Source organism: Halichoeres trimaculatus, unplaced genomic scaffold (genome assembly GCF_033239565.1).
Source record: "Halichoeres trimaculatus isolate MK-OKI-2021-1 unplaced genomic scaffold, fHalTri1.1 fHalTri1_scaffold_14, whole genome shotgun sequence".
Classification (NCBI taxonomy): domain Eukaryota; kingdom Metazoa; phylum Chordata; class Actinopteri; order Labriformes; family Labridae; genus Halichoeres; species Halichoeres trimaculatus.
In genome coordinates, this window is record NW_027437192.1 from 2,016,033 (window position 1) to 2,031,842 (window position 15,810).

General features: G+C 42.0%; 3 protein-coding genes across 3 annotated transcripts; all 3 read right to left on the reverse strand.

The window, feature by feature from the left end:
* Positions 1-2,611: 2,611 nt before the first annotated feature.
* Positions 2,612-6,831, reverse strand: LOC141802539 (uncharacterized). The gene is made up of 2 exons (XM_074686075.1): positions 6,485-6,831; positions 2,612-4,348 (listed from the first exon to the last, which is right to left on the reverse strand). The coding sequence occupies exons 1-2, from the start codon at positions 6,675-6,677 to the stop codon at positions 3,051-3,053; spliced, it is 1,491 nt and encodes a 496-aa protein (XP_074542176.1). The 5' UTR covers positions 6,678-6,831; the 3' UTR covers positions 2,612-3,050.
* A 1,402-nt stretch (positions 6,832-8,233) lies between these two features.
* Positions 8,234-11,542, reverse strand: LOC141802538 (uncharacterized). Its single transcript, XM_074686074.1, has 2 exons — positions 11,257-11,542; positions 8,234-9,906 (listed from the first exon to the last, which is right to left on the reverse strand). Exons 1-2 carry the CDS (start codon positions 11,447-11,449, stop codon positions 8,594-8,596), a joined length of 1,506 nt encoding a protein of 501 aa, XP_074542175.1. The 5' UTR covers positions 11,450-11,542; the 3' UTR covers positions 8,234-8,593.
* Positions 11,543-11,862: 320 nt separating this feature from the next.
* On the reverse strand, positions 11,863-15,210 carry LOC141802546 (uncharacterized). The gene is made up of 2 exons (XM_074686085.1): positions 14,960-15,210; positions 11,863-13,672 (listed from the first exon to the last, which is right to left on the reverse strand). Exons 1-2 carry the CDS (start codon positions 15,150-15,152, stop codon positions 12,615-12,617), a joined length of 1,251 nt encoding a protein of 416 aa, XP_074542186.1. The 5' UTR covers positions 15,153-15,210; the 3' UTR covers positions 11,863-12,614.
* Between the last annotated feature and the right edge of the window lie 600 nt (positions 15,211-15,810).

Below are 15,810 nucleotides of genomic sequence, written 5' to 3' on the forward strand. Positions count from 1 at the left end.
AGGAATTCATGTAGGGCTCATGTGGGCTACATATCACACAAAACATGTAAACACGATAGGAATGAACAAATGAATAAATTCATGTGAGAAAAAAATTAGGTATGTTGCATGTTACAGTAAAAGTGCATGGTGAACAGTGCTATTTCAGGATGATAATGGCACAAAAGATTTTATTTGCACTACACTTACGCATTTAGACTGCCAGCACTCCTTCCGTGCTTTAGCAGCGGCGACAGTGCTGCTTTTAAAGTTATTTACATGTTTCACCTCGTCATACTTCCTCATGATCACCTCCTGCTCCTCCTGAGTGAAGTATGCGCTCCTTCTCTCTCCGTCCTGCTCTGACGCTCCAGACTGCTCCATGTTCGTGATTGGTCAGATGCAGCGGGCTCCGCCTTATATGCGTGCACCCGCTCATTGCCTAGCTGGATCCACTTATGAGGTTGATAACCAGCGTCGTAAAACCGTGTAGCGAGACCACCGGCTACCACGCTCAGTTCAGCGAGGTATCTCCAAGGCTATCTCGCTTGGCTGAACTTGCTTCGTAGAACAGGGCCCAGATGCTAACAGTCAGCTGTGTGTCCTCTCTGTTGGTTTGAGTTTGGCTCAGTTAAAAGGTCAGTTCTTCAGGGGATGGTGAGTCTGAGCCTGGTAGTTTTTGGTTGGTCTGAGCTGACTGTGCTTCTTCAGAAGGGTTTTAATGTGATAAAATCTCTTTTAATGTCTTTATATTTGTATGATCATGTGTTGGGAGAGTCAGGGGTCAGAGGGTAAACACAATCACTTTATTTGATCCTTTGTTGTTTTTGTTGATAATATTTAGTTTTGCACACTAGAGAAAGTAGGTTATTGTTCTATTTAAACTCTAAATCAGTAGGTGCTTCTTTTTACTACTATGATTAATGATATTTTTGCTGGGGTACAGGGGGACAAAGGGCGGTCCCTATTTGCTGATGATGGGGCTCTGTGGAAAAGAGGGAAATGTTTGGAAAATGGGGTAAAGAAGGTGCAGGAAGCAATAGATGAAGTGGAACAGTGGGGGTTGAATTGGGGCTGTAGATTCTCAGTGGAGAAGACGCAGACTGTTTTCTTCACAAGGAAGAAGGTGAAGGATGGTCCCAGGCTCTAGTTATATGGACAAGAGCTGGAGACGGTTGGGTCTTTTAAATATTTGGGGGTGTTTTTGATGCTCGTTTGACATGGGAGAGCCATATTAAGAGGATAGGAGAAAGGAGGTAAAAGGTGCCAAATGTGATGAGGTGTTTAGTTGGAAGGAGTTGGGGTGCCAGTTGTGAGGCCCTGAGGGCAGTGTATGTGTCTCTATGAGGTCGGTGCTGGACTACTGCTGTTTGGAGTATGGGTCAGCAGCCCAGACATACCTTAGGAAGCTGGATGTTCTTCAAGCCCAGGCATTAAGGATTTGCAGTGGGGCATTTTAATCCACATCAGTGTCTGCTCTACAAGTGGCCATGAATGAAATGCCACTGGAAATAAGGAGGGGACCGCTGATGGCTAATTACTGGTCCAGTTTGCAGGGACATGGAAACTCTCACCCTACTATGGGGGTGCTAAGGGACTGCTGGGAGAATGGAAAAAGCAGAACTTGGCCGAGCAGGTAAGGAAGTGGCAGAAGAGTTTGGAGTAGGGAGGTTACGGCTATGCCCATCTGTGGTGTACCCAGTTGTGGCTCCCTGGATGCTGAGGTGGCCGGTGGTGGATCGGTGGCTGTTGGAGGAGAAGAGGTCTGGAAGAGGGGTGGATTTGGTAGGAGTTTTTAACAGTCATATTCAGGTTCCATATAGGGATTTTACTGTACTGTGATATGCACAGATGGATGGAAGGACCTGGAGACTGGCATAACAGGGTTTGGAGTAGTTGTTCCAGATAGGGGGGTGTCACTTAACAGAAGGACTATGAACAGACTGAGTGTGTACACAGTGGAGATGGTAGCTGTGCTGGAGGCGCTCATGCTGAGCATGCTCGGGTGGAGAGGATGCTAATATGCTGTGATTCGGCTTCATTGTTAACTAGCTTAAAGGGATAGTTCAGTTTTTTTGAAGTGGGGTTGTATGAGCTCTATGTGACCACTAAGGACATTAGATACAGTAGAAAGTTGTCTCCTCTCCCTCAGTAAGACACAAACTTTAATCGATGGTGACGAGGAAATAAGCGCTAACAGGGACAGACCGTACCAAATTCAAAGTCTATTTTCTCAGCATCAGAATGGAACTGGTTACAGACTTATATCAAAGCACCTGAATATTCCAGTCAGCACCGTTGGGGCCATTATTCACAAGTGGAAGAAGCACCACCTTACCATCAACAGGCCACGCACAGGAGCTCCTTGAAGATTTCTGACCAGGGAGTCAGAAAGATAGTCAGAAGAGGACTCAACCAGCCAAGGACCACCCTGAAAGTGCTCCAGAAAGACTTGGAGGCAGCAGGTACAATTGTTACAGAGAAAACAATAGGCAATGCACTCCACCGCCATGACCTCTATGGACACTCAGCCCGCAAGACTCCATTCCTCAAGAAAAGGCATGTTGAAGCTGGTTTAAAGTTTGCTAAACAGCATCTTGACAAGCCTGTAGAATACTGGGAGAATGTTGTCTGGTCAGATGAGACCAAAACTGAACTTTTGGGCTGTCATACTACAGACCATGTTTGGAGGAGAAATGTCAGCATCCAAAATAAAACCAGGATACTTGGAAAAGGTGTATTCACCATTTATTGATCTGTTTAACAGAACTTTGGACTTTAAAGAAAAAATAATAAACCTCAATATTTCAAAGAAGAACTGATCACTTATTCTGATCAAAGTCCTGCTGACACCATGGAGAAAACTTTTAGGATGAATAACAGTCATCAGACATTTAAAGAAATCAAACAAACAAGCAGCAGGGTGGAGAAATGTGCCGTGGTTAGCCCTGAAGATTTAGGTTATGAACATCATCAAACTCCACCCAGAGTAAAAAAATCCAACTTCAAAAGTGAACACTGAAGTCAACAGCTCAACTTGTTCATATGCTTTAAACTAGAATCTTACAGTTTCATCCGCTGCTCTCACTTTTACACAAATGTCTTTTAACAGCACTTGCCCAAAAAAAGCTTTTTTCACACACACTGCAACTATACGGTTTCTCTCCTGAGTGGATGATACTGTGATACTTCAGTTGGTGAGCTGATGGAAATCTTTTTCCACACTGTGAGCAGCTGTAAGATTTTTCTACCCCGTGGACAAAAGAGTGTCTACTTAGATTTTTCTGTAGTGCAAAACTTCTCCCACAAATGGAGCAGGAAAAGGGTTTTTCTCCTGAGTGGACGAAAGAGTGTGACTTCAAATTATTCTGTCGTACAAAACCTTTCCCACAGACAGAGCAGGAAAAGGGTTTTTCTCCTGAGTGACATTTCATGTGTTCTATTAAACTGTGCCTGCGGGCAAATCTTTTACCACACTGTGAGCAGCTGTGAGGTTTTTCTCCTGAGTGAACAAAAGAGTGTCGCCTCAGATTTTTCTTGAGTGCAAAACTTTTCCCACAAACGGAGCAGGTAAAGGGTTTTTCTCCTGAATGGTATCTCATGTGTTGTTTTAAATAACACTTAAAAGGAAATCTTTTTTCGCAAACTGAACAACAGAAAGACTTCTCCTTTTTGTCTTTATCTTCTAGTTTCTGGAGTTTTCTCTTTTGCTCTGAGCTTGAAGCACATTCAGAGGAGCTTTCTAGATTTTTCCCAGAGTCACACTTCACATCACTGGAAGTTTCTACGTTCTGCAGTTGGTTCAGTCCTGACACACGTCCATCGTCTCCTTTGTGAGTTTTTTGGTGTCTGATCATATTTGACTTCCATCTAAAACCTTTCCCACAAACTGAGCAGCTGAAGGTTTCCTCATTGTTCTGGATCTTTCTAGAGTCACGCTCTGGTTCCTTTGGATCAGAGCTTGTAGCACAGTCAGAAAAGCTAAGTGGTGTTTGTCCAGTGTTACACTCCATGTCACTGACATGGTTCAGACCTGACTGAGGTTTACTGGCCTCCTCCAGGTAATAACTGCTGTCATCAGTCTCAGATTCAGAGGGTAACAACTCTTCAGTCTGCTTTTCATGAAGCTGTGAGGACTCAGGTTCCTCTCCTTCTTCTTCTGTGGTTTTTGCTGGGACAGGAGTCAACAGGAACTCAGTGGTTTCCTCCTTCAGTGCATGAAGCTGCTCCGTCTCCTGATGGCTCCACAGTTCCTCCTGTTCCTCTTTGGTGTGTGCTGGTTCTCCTGGGTCCTCCTGGTCCAGACTGAGGCCCCTCTCCTTCTGCTCACAGGGAACATTTTCAGGACTCACCAAGAGCTGCTGGACATCTGTGGAGAAGGATGAACACTAAATTCAACCTGTTATTAGCATCCAAATGTATGGAACAGCTGCAAAGTCTATCAAGTTTTGACTGTTAGAGAGCAACCTGTGTTTTGGAGTTAATAGCAACCATGCTAACTGGTGACTACGGGCGAGAGTCAGCAGTTAACAGGGTCACACTTTGGTAGGGTGACCAAGCGTCCTCTTTTGCCCGGACATGTCCACTTTTTACGTCCTGTCCGGGGTGTCCGGGCGGGTTTAATAAATTCACGAAAATGTCCGGTGTTCACTGATTTTCATAGGACCATTACGCGCGTCCGTAAATTGACCGGCGCTTGCAAACAATACTATGACGCGCATCACTTACCGAGAGGCTGCCTTGTGGGCAGGTCTGCTCTACGCGTGCACACACTCATAGAGAGTGAGAGGGTCAGAGAGAAGGTGTGAGAGAGAGAGACATAGACGGAGAGCTGTATTGCACGGAAGACGCCTAAGCGTAAGTGCAGCTTCACAGATGAACTGCAAAAAAAGATTTCCGACATACCGTTCCGGTCGGGACAAGTGGGATGCGGAGTGTACCGTGTGCAAAGCTGGCACATATGTCTCAGTGTCCAATAAAGGTGATGGAGATCTCAAAGCTCACATGGACACCGAAAAATATAAAAAAGCTGTGTGAGGTGAGAGTTCTTCTGCAAAGTTGACTGAGTTCTTTGTTAGACCTGGGCAAACAGAGGATGCTGTAAATGCAGTGGAGGGTGCAATGGCATTTCATATTGTAAAACACCTCAACAGCTACAGGTTGCACCAGTGCCTTGCTAAAAAAGACATTTCCTGACTCTGACATTGCTAAAAAGTTTAGTAGTGCTCGCACCAAGACTGAAGCCATTGTCAATGGTGTTATTAGGGATGGGTACCTTTCACATTTGAAACGATATGGTACCAATGCCCGGTACCTGGCAATCGGTACCGGTACTCAACGGTACAAATTTTCGGTACTTTTTTGTAGTTATGTAGTAAAAAATATCAATTTTTTAAACAATATTATATATATATATATATATAAATATATATATATATATATATATATATATATTTCAATTTAACATATATATCCTTCAGTATATACCCTTGCAATGTTGTGTTCATGTCCATCATGGAAAATCGACTATTCTTTCACTTCCTCACAGTCACAAGGATGTGTTCAGGTACCTAAACGTGGTACCTTTTGATTTTACATGAATCAGTACTCGGTACTTTTAACAGAATTCAGTAGGTACCTTTTGAAGTACCTGATTCGGTACCCATCTCTAGGTGTAAAAGCCCCCCATTCTGTTGAAGTCACTCATGAAGCACTCAAAAAAAATCCAGTACTGTGGTGTTTCCACTAACAGGAGTAACCACGGGGCGGTGAAAATATTAAGAATATAAGAAGCCTGTCTGAATTTGTGCCTCGAGGCCGGTGCCGTTGTGCTCTTTTTTGGAAATCAAAATATGGTCACCCTACACTTTGGGGATGTCTGTGGTGTGTAAATAAATGTGCTGTCTTTACAGATTTTATTTTGCTTATTTGATGAAACAAGTTGGTTTGGGGAGGAAGTAGTAACCAAAGCTTTAAATTATGATGAACAAAAATAGATTTTAGGATCAAAGTAAAATGACATAATATGATGAAATAATGAACCAGTCTATAAACCCTGAAACACACAACCATTAATGATTGGGTGCAGTTTTCTGGTTCTTTTATTATGAACCTGGTCTCAGACTCAGCAGTCTGTGTACTCGTTTTGGTTCACAAACCTGGGAGCCGTTTACCATCCGTTAAAGTGATGCTATTAAGTCAAACAATGTGTTTTTGTGGGGTTAACTCTCCCTCGTCGGTTGACCAGCCATTATACTCCGCAGAGCTTCCGCCCCAAGTTGCGCGCGCATCCACTGTTCCCTTTATACTGTCTATGGTTTCAGCTCCTGTTTTAGCCTTTAGCCTGTGTTTAGCTCTTATTTTGTGTTTTATGTCTCGAGCCTGTTTTACCGTTAAGCTCCTGTCTTAGCCTTTAGCATGAATGAACACCAGAGGGACAGTTTGGGATCAGGAGCAGCTTTCTAAACAATCTAAAGGAAATACATGAAAAGAAATGAGGTCAAACCTGCTCTGTGTAAGCGGACTTCAGGTTTATAAACAGCTTCCAGAAGCTTCTGTTCTCTCTGGTTCTCCTCTTTAGATCGACAGAGCTGCTCCTCGTACTCTGCTATCGTTCTTTCAAACAGCTCAAAGATCTCTTCAGCAGCTGCACTCAGTCTCTGGATGATCAAACCTCTCACTGTTTGGACGTTAGACATTTTTTCCCGACGGTCAATAACTCATCACATCCAGAAACACCTCGTTCAACTCCGTCAGATCCTCAAACGCTTCATGTAAGGACGCCACGTGCGTTGACGTCACTGGACTTCTTCTTCTCTTGTCATTTTCAGGGTTGGCAAACAGCGTCTAGTGCATTACCGCCATCTACTGATGTGGAGTTAAGTTGGAACTATAACCTACTTTCTCTAATGTGCAAAAATTAAAGTAAATCAACAAAAACAACAAAGGATCAAATAAAATGATTCATTCTTCTTTTACTCTGCTGGTATACACGGGAAAAACTGAAATTAAAACACTGTCTGTAAGTCTTATCTTAATTAAGAATGGCCTTGTTTTCATACGGCTGTTTGGAAAAGGTGTATTCAACATTTATTGATAAGTTTAACTGAACTTCTTTCAGCATGAATCTATATGCAGCTGTCCTCAGCATCAACACAGCGTAGAGTTCCACTGGTGTTCAATGATCCTTTTTTTTTCTTCCACACTGTGAAACTAAAAACATACAAAATATCACAATGACATGATACACTACAATATAAAAACAACTCAATTTATTATTGCAAAAGTTAAAACATCAACCAGTTCTCAAAAACAAATATAAATGTACAAAAAAAAACAAAAAAAACGTCAAAATGACCTTGTTTCGCCTGCCAAGGGTGCAAAGCTGGTGTGTATAACAAGTACGCCCAGCTCTAAAAAAAAGTCTCTTACAACTTTCGTGATTTCCAAACGTGAACTTTTCTGTCTGGACCTAAACATCTTAATTTAGCGATTTGTAGGCTACGTATTTGAACGAACTAATCCTAGGTTTTTTCACTTATCAACACCAAACTTGGCCTGAGTATACTACGCACAGTGAAGATCAATAACCATAATTCAATTTTTATAATTTTTTTGAGTGTGGCTACAAGATTGGCTCAAAGTTCGGAATTTTTAAACTTTGTCCGATCTGCACGAAAACGGACACACATGTTCAGTGTTGGGCCCTGGACGCAGCAATGCCATTATTTTCCCCAGAAAGTACAGCACCCCCTATTGGTAATGGTCTGAAAGTGGGAAAAATTATGCTTATAGGGCACATATTTGAACAAACTAGTCAGAGGTTTTTTCTCAGATCAAATCCAAACTTGGCTAATATATACTAGACACATTAAAGAACAATAACAAAAATAATTATAATAGGATTGTTATAATTTTTTTGGGCGTGGCCAAAAATGACCATTTCCCCATTTATTTAAAATCTTAATTGCTCTCTTGTACAATGTTGGATCAGCACCAAAATTCACACACAAGTTCACTGTCACATCCTGATTCTATTTCTTCCACTGTTTGCGGAAACAATTATGCTCCATAGCGCCACCAAGGGGCTCAAAATTTTAGCTTCTTTGAGCTACTGGCCTGAAATTTGATAGGCACAACAATCATGCCAAGACCTACAAAAAAGTCTATTATGACCATCGTCAATTCTGAACAGAAATTTCACGATTTGGAAGTAAACATAGCATTTTCACGATTTCCAGCCTATGTATCACATTCAACAACTCCCTGGTTCTTCATCTGGTCAACTTCAATTTTGGCCTGTGTACACCACACGCATTGACAATGAAAAGTTGCAAAAGGATTTCTGCTACTCAAAGGGTGTGGCCACTAATGACTGTCAAACTTGACCATTTTGGCTGCTTCATGAAAACCTTAATGGTTCTCTTGTACATTGTTTGATCAAGACCAAAATGCACACAGAATGCACACGCCCACCCACAAACTGAAAGCGTACCACACCCCTCTAGTGGAGATTTAAACTTTACACTACATTGTTTCCTGTTGCTCTCTGATTTACAAAAGTGTTTTTTAGGAGAACATCACTTCGAAAACTTATTTCAAAAACATTGCAACTTCATGGTTTCTTTCCTGTGTGGACAGCAGCGTGCCTGCTCAGCCCTTTCCTGTATGAGAATCTGGCATCACAGAGTGAACAACTGTACGGTTTCTCTCCTGTGTGGACAGTACTGTGATCCTTCAGTTGTGAAATTGTTGGAAATCTTTTACCACACTGTGAGCAGCTGTGAGGTTTTTCTCCTGAGTGGAGGAAAGAGTGTGACTTTAGATTTCTCTCTTGTGCAAAACTTCTCCCACAGACAGAGCAGACAAAGGGTTTTTCTCCTGAGTGGAGAAAAGAGTGTGACTTCAGATGTCTCTGTTGTGCAAAACTTCTCCCACAGACAGAGCAGATAAAGGGTTTTTCTCCTGAGTGGACGAAAGAGTGTGACTTCAGATGTCTCTGTTGTGCAAAACCTTTCCCACAGACAGAGCAGATAAAGGGTTTTTCTCCTGAATGACAAAGCATGTGTTCTATTAAACTCTGCTTGTGGGCAAACCTTTTACCACACTGTGAGCAGCTGTGAGGTTTTTCTCCTGAGTGAACAAAAGAGTGTCGCCTCAGAAGTCGCTGTGCTGCAAAACTCTTCCCACAAACAGAGCAGGAAAAGGGTTTCTCTCCTGAGTGGAAATGCATGTGTAGTATTAAGTTTTGCTTGTAGGTGAATGTTTTACCACAATCAGAGCAGACGTGAGGTTTCTCACCTGAATGACGTTTCACGTGTCGCTGTAAATAACTCTTTAAGGTAAATCTTTTTTTGCAAATGAAACAACAGAAAGGCTTCTCTGTTTTGTCTTTATCTTCTAGTTTCTGGAGTTTTTTCTTTTGCTCTGAGCTTGAAGCACATTCAGAGGAGCTTTCTAGATCTTTCCCAGAGTCAAACTTCACATCACTGGAAGTTTCTACGTTCTGCAGTTGGTAGCTTGTAGCACAGTGAGAAAAGCTAAGTGGTGTCTCTACAGTGTTACACTCCATGTCACTGACATGGTTCAGACCTGACTGAGGTTTACTGGACTCCTCCAGGTAATAACTGCTGTCATCAGTCTCAGATTCAGAGGGTAACATCTCTTCAGTCTGCTTTTCATGACGCTGTGAGGACTCAGGTTCCTCTCCTTCTTCTTCTGTAGTTTTTGCTGGGACAGGAGTCAACAGGAACTCAGTGGTTTCCTCCTTCAGTCCATGAAGCTGCTCCGTCTCCTGATGGCTCCACAGTTCCTCCTGTTCCTCTTTGGTGTGTGCTGGTTCTCCTGGGTCCTCCTGGTCCAGACTGAGGCCCCTCTCCTTCTGCTCACAGGGAACATTTTCAGGACTCACCAAGAGCTGCTGGACGTCTGTGGAGAAGGATGAACACTTAATCGAACCTGTGATTAGCATCCAAATGTATGGAACAGCTGCAAAGTTGATCAAGTTTTGACTGTTAGAGAGTAACCTGTGTTTCGGAGTTAAAAGCAACCATGCTAACTAGGGATGGGTACTGAATTGGGTTATTTTATAGGTACCGACCGAGTTCTGTCAAAAGTATCCAGTACCGATTCAGGTGAAATCAAAAGTTATCATGTTTAGGTACCCAAATGCATCTTTGTTACTGTGATGAAGTGGAGGAGTAAGCCATTTTCCATGCTGGACATGAGCATGGCATTGCAAGGTTATCTATGGATGGATGTTAAATTGAAAAGTCTACTTTATTATTATAAAAATTAATATTTTTACCACATAAACACAAAAAAGTACAGAAAATTGGTATGGTTGAGTTCCGGTACCGATTGCCAGGTACCGGGCATCAGTTCCGTATCGTTTTAAATGTGAAAGGTACCCATCCCTAATGCTAACTGGTGACTACGGGCGAGTCAGCAGTTAACAGGGTCACACTTTACGCTAAAACACCGGTGATGTCTGCGGTGTGTAAATAAATGTGCTGTCTTTACAGATTTTATTTTGCTTATTTGATGAAACAAGTTTGTTTGGGGCCGAGGTTGTTACCAAACATAGACTCAACATAGAGAGGAAGTAGTAACTAAAGCTTTAAATTATAATGAACAAAAAAAGAATTTAGGAACAAAGTAAAATGACGTAATATGATGAAATAATGAACCAGTCTATAAACCCTGAAATACACAACCATTAATGATTGGCTGCAGTTCTCTGGACGTAGTTTTCTGGTTCTTTTATCATGAACCTGGTCTCAGACTCAGCAGTCTGTGTGCTCGTTTTGGTTCACAAACCTGGGAGCCGTTTACCATCCGTTAAAGTGATGCTATTAAGCCAAACAAGGTGTTTTTGTGGGGTTAACTCTCCCTCGTCGGTTAACCAGCCATTATACTCCGCAGAGCTTCCGCCCCAAGTTGCGCGCGCATCCACCGTTGTTCATATACAAATAATCCCTTTATACTGTCTATGGTTTTAGCTCCTGTTTCAGCCTTTAGCCAATAGCCCGTGTTCAGCCATTATTTTGTGTTTTATGACTCGAGCCTGTTTAACCTTTAAGCTCTTATTTCACCGTTTAGCTACTGTTAGCCATTAGCTCCTGTTTTACCTTTAAGCTCCTTTTTCAGCCGTTAGCTACTGTTTTAGCCGTTAGCATGAATAAAGTCACTACAGTGGACACCAGAGGGACAGTTTGGGATCAGGAGCAGCTTTCTAAACAATCTAAAGGAAACACATGAAAAGAAATGAGCTCAAACCTGCTCTGTGTAAGCGGACTTCAGGGTTATAAACAGCTTCCAGAAGCTTCTGTTGTCTCTGGTTCTCCTCTTTAGATCGACAGAGCTGCTCCTCGTACTCTGCTATCGTTCTTTCAAACAGCTCAAAGATCTCTTCAGCAGCTGCACTCAGTCTCTGGATGATCAAACCTCTCACTGTTTGGACTTTAGACATTTTTTACCGACGGTCAATAACTCATCACATCCAGAAACACCTCGTTCAACTCCGTCAGATCCTCGCATTTATTCACACCGGAAGCTAGAAACGCTTCGTGCGTTGACGTCACTGGACTTCTTCTCCTCTTGTCATTTTCGGGGTTAGCAAACAGCGTCTGGTGCATTACCGCCACCTACTGATGTGGAGTTTCGATGGAACTATAACCTACTTTCTCTAATGTGCAAAAATTAAAGTAAATCAACAAAAACAACAAAGGATCAAATAAAATGATTCAGTCTTCTTTTACTCTGCTGGTATACACGGGAAAAACTGAAATTAAAACCCTGTCTGTAAGTCTTATTTTGATTTCATACGGCCTATGTGAAACACTTAAGTTCAATAAAGAGGCTACAACAGCACATATTGCTCATGTCATTTATTAAAGATTGAGTTCATCCACCTCTTTGGATCAGAGTTTAGTCATCTTTGTGAAGATAAACTGTCCATCAATTAATGGAAACACAACCTAAACCAGAGTTCAGCCACCTCTGTGTTTACCCTCTGACCCCTGACTCCACCAACACATGAACATACAAATATAAAAACATTAAAAGAGAGTTTATAGTGTTCCTGCAGATAAATATTCAAACAACAGAAACAAATTAGCAAAAGGTAAATTCTAGCAATTTTTCAACTGGTCTGAAGATTTTGATCAGATCTGTCCCTTAAACTCGACACAGAAATAATCATTTTCCCACCTCTCCTGAACTCTCTGTGCTCCACATCAACCTTTCTTTCAGCCTTTGAAAGAGACATTTTATTCACAGTTTCTGAAAACGCTGTCAGTGTTCTTTTTCTTCCTTTTTTACCGTCTGTGTTTGTGGTAATTATGCTGCAGTGTTGTAACTCCACCTTGCGGGAGCGGATAGGTTCAGTCTGGCACCCAGACGAAAGGGTCCCAAAAAGTGGGACGGCTTATCTTGGTTTTTTGGGGATCTGTCCCAGGATAAGTCAGTGGAAACGCCACAAAATGCACGCCGTACAGAGACGAACTGAACCGGTCTGCTTGGTGGAAACATGGCTTTTGAGACCCCTGACGGAGAGTAAAGAAACCAACTTTGAAAATGAACACTGAAGTCAACAGCTCTTCTTGCTTTAAAACAAAACACATTTTTCATTTTTTTCAGCTACTCTCAGCTTTACAAGAGTGATTTTTAAGGGAATCTGACCGAGTAAATGTTTTTTCACAAACACTGCAACTATATGGTTTCTTTCCTGTGTGGGTATTAACATGCCTACTCAGCACGCTCTTGGATGAGAATCTGGAATTACAGAGTAAACAACTATACAGTTTCTCTCCTGCGTGGGCGGCAGTGTGTTCCTTAAGTCGTAAAGGTGTCAGATATCTTTTACCACACTGTGAGCAGCTGTGAGGTTTTTCTCCTGAGTGAACGAAAGAGTGTGCCTTCAGATTTTTCTGTAGTGCAAAACTTCTCCCACAAACAGAGCAGGTGAAGGGTTTTTCTCCTGAATGACAAACCATGTGTCTTTTTAAACTTGCCTTGGTGGTTAATCCTTTACCACAAATGGAGCAGATATAAGGTTTCTCACCAGAATGAAATTTTATGTGTCGTGCTAAATACGTCTTATGGCTAAATTTTTTCCCACAAACTGAGCAACAGAACGGTTTTTCACTTGAATGACAACTCATGTGCCGTGTTAAATGAGCCTTAGTGTCAAATCTTTTATCACAAGAAGAGCAACAGAAAGGTTTCTTTTCTTTTTGTGTTTCGTTAAGTTTCTGGAGTTCTTCTGGTTCCGTTGGATCAGAGCTTGTAGCACAGTCAGAAAAGCTAAGTGGTGTCTCTACAGTGTTACACTCCATGTCACTGACATGGTTCAGACCTGAATGAGGTTTACTGGACTCCTCCAGGTAATAACTGCTGTCATCAGTATCAGACTCAGAGGGTAACATCTCTTCAGTCTGCTTTTCATGAAGCTGTGAGAACTCAGGTTCCTCTCCTTCTTCTTCTGTGGTTTTTGCTGGGACAGGAGTCAACAGGAACTCAGTGGTTTCCTCCTTCAGTCCATGAAGCTGCTCCTTCTCCTGATGGCTCCACAGTTCCTCCTGTTCCTCTTTGATGTGGGCTGGTTTTCCTGGGTCCTCCTGGTCCAGACTGAGGCCCCTCTCCTTCTGCTCACAGGGAACATTTTCAGGACTCACCAAGAGCTGCTGGACGTCTGTGGAGAAGGATGAACACTAAATTCAACCTGTGATTAGCATCCAAATGTATGGAACAGGTGCAAAGTCTATGATGTTTTGACTGTTAGAGAGTAACCTGTGTTTCGGAGTTAAAAGCAACCATGCTAACTAGGGATGGGTACTGAATTGGGTACTTTCATAGGTACCGACCGAATTCTGTCAAAAGTATCCGGTACCGATTCAGGTGAAATCAAAAGGTACCATGTTTAGGTACCCAAATGCATCCTTGTGACTGTGATGAAGTGGAGGAGTAAGCGATTTTCATGCTGGACATGAGCATGGCATTGCAAGGTTATCTATGGAAGAGGAAATATGTTAAATTGAAAAAGAAAGTGTACTTTATTATTATAAAAAATAATATTTTTACCACATTAACACAAAAAAAGTGCAGAAAATTGGTATGGTTGAGTACTGGTACCGATTGCCAGGTACCGGGCATTGGTTCCGTATCGTTTTAAATGTGAAAGGTACCCATCCCTAATGCTAACTGGTGACTACGGGCGAGTCAGCAGTTAACAGGGTCACACTTTACGCTGAAACACCAGTGATGTCTGCGATGTGTAAATAAATGTGCTGTCTTTACAGATTTTATTTTGCTTATTTGATGAAACAAGTTTGTTTGGGGCCGTGGTTGTTACCAAACATAGACTCAACATGGAGAGGAAGTAGTAACTAAAGCTTTAAATTATAATGAACAAAAAAAGAATTTAGGAACAAAGTAAAATGACGTAATATGATGAAATAATGAACCAGTCTATAAACCCTGAAATACACAACCATTAATGATTGGCTGCAGTTCTCTGGACGTAGTTTTCTGGTTCTTTTATCATGAACCTGGTCTCAGACTCAGCAGTCTGTGTGCTCGTTTTGGTTCACAAACCTGGGAGCCGTTTACCATCCGTTAAAGTGATGCTATTAAGTCAAACAAGGTGTTATTGTGGGGTTAACTCTCCCTCGTCGGTTGACCAGCCATCATACTCGGCAGAGCTTCCGCCCCAAGTTGCGCGCGCATCCACCGTTGTTCATAAACAAATAATTCCTTTATACTGTCTATGGTTTTAGCTCCTGTTTTAGCCTTTAGCCATTAGCCTGTGTTTAGCCCTAATTTTGTGTTTTATGTCTCGAGCCTGTTTTACCGTTTAGCTCCTGTTTTAGCCTTTAGCATGAATAAAGTCACTACAGAGGACACCAGAGGGACAGTTTGGGATCAGGAGCAGCTTTCTAAACAATCTAAAGGAAACACATGAAAAGAAATGAGCTCAAACCTGCTCTGTGTAAGCGGACTTCAGGGTTATAAACAGCTTCCAGAAGCTTCTGTTGTCTCTGGTTCTCCTCTTTAGATCGACAGAGCTGCTCCTCGTACTCTGCTATCGTTCTTTCAAACAGCTCAAAGATCTCTTCAGCAGCTGCACTCAGTCTCTGGATGATCAAACCTCTCACTGTTTGGACTTTAGACATTTTTCAGGCGGTCAATCACAAACACCTCCGTAGCAAAACTCATCTGCCGCGGGTTTTTTTTTTTTTTTTTTTTTTTACTTCCTGTGTTTTCTGGGTGGGTCTGTCACTGCTTTAGACATATCGCCACCTACTGGTATGGAGGGATTGAAAAAGGTGATTTCTGTCATATTTTTGTACTGCTAATTTAATTTAATTGTATGTAACTTTTATCAATCAAACATTCTTGCACATGTTCAGATACACCTCAGTGGCTTTGTTTATGCTCTTTTCTGTCTCCATGTCAGGCAGCCAGTTCCTGCTGGAGGAGGTCGGCTCTCCCTGTCTTTGTGTCAGAATACGGACCTTCGACATGTTTTTCAGTGAAGAGAAGTGTTTTTAGTTTGAATCCAGAACAAAATAATTCATCTCATCATCGTCATTCTTCATTCTTACTCACCTGTGTGGTTGGCCCGGTCCTTGAACAAACATGCATCATTATTCAGCTGTGTTGTGTCGGCTAAGCCTCACAAAGGGTGAAAAATGTTTTCCCCTGAGGAAAAAATCAGAAACTTAACAATGAGGGATTGAGAGACACTCAATAGAAAATCAACATAGCAAGAACAAGTTTATGATTAGCCTTTAGCCTGCCCCCCATTTTGCTTGAAGCCTGTGTTTAAAC

Bases quoted from the DNA above. Each gene is read 5' to 3' on its own strand.
- LOC141802539 (XM_074686075.1), bottom strand. From the start codon at position 6,677: ATGTCTAACGTCCAAACAGTGAGAGGTTTGATCATCCAGAGACTGAGT. The intron at 4,349-6,484 runs GTTTGACCTCAT...CCTTCTCCACAG, and splicing joins AGTCCGCTTACACAGAGCAG to ATGTCCAGCAGCTCTTGGTG.
- LOC141802538 (XM_074686074.1), bottom strand. From the start codon at position 11,449: ATGTCTAAAGTCCAAACAGTGAGAGGTTTGATCATCCAGAGACTGAGT. The intron at 9,907-11,256 runs GTTTGAGCTCAT...CCTTCTCCACAG, and splicing joins AGTCCGCTTACACAGAGCAG to ACGTCCAGCAGCTCTTGGTG.
- LOC141802546 (XM_074686085.1), bottom strand. From the start codon at position 15,152: ATGTCTAAAGTCCAAACAGTGAGAGGTTTGATCATCCAGAGACTGAGT. The intron at 13,673-14,959 runs GTTTGAGCTCAT...CCTTCTCCACAG, and splicing joins AGTCCGCTTACACAGAGCAG to ACGTCCAGCAGCTCTTGGTG.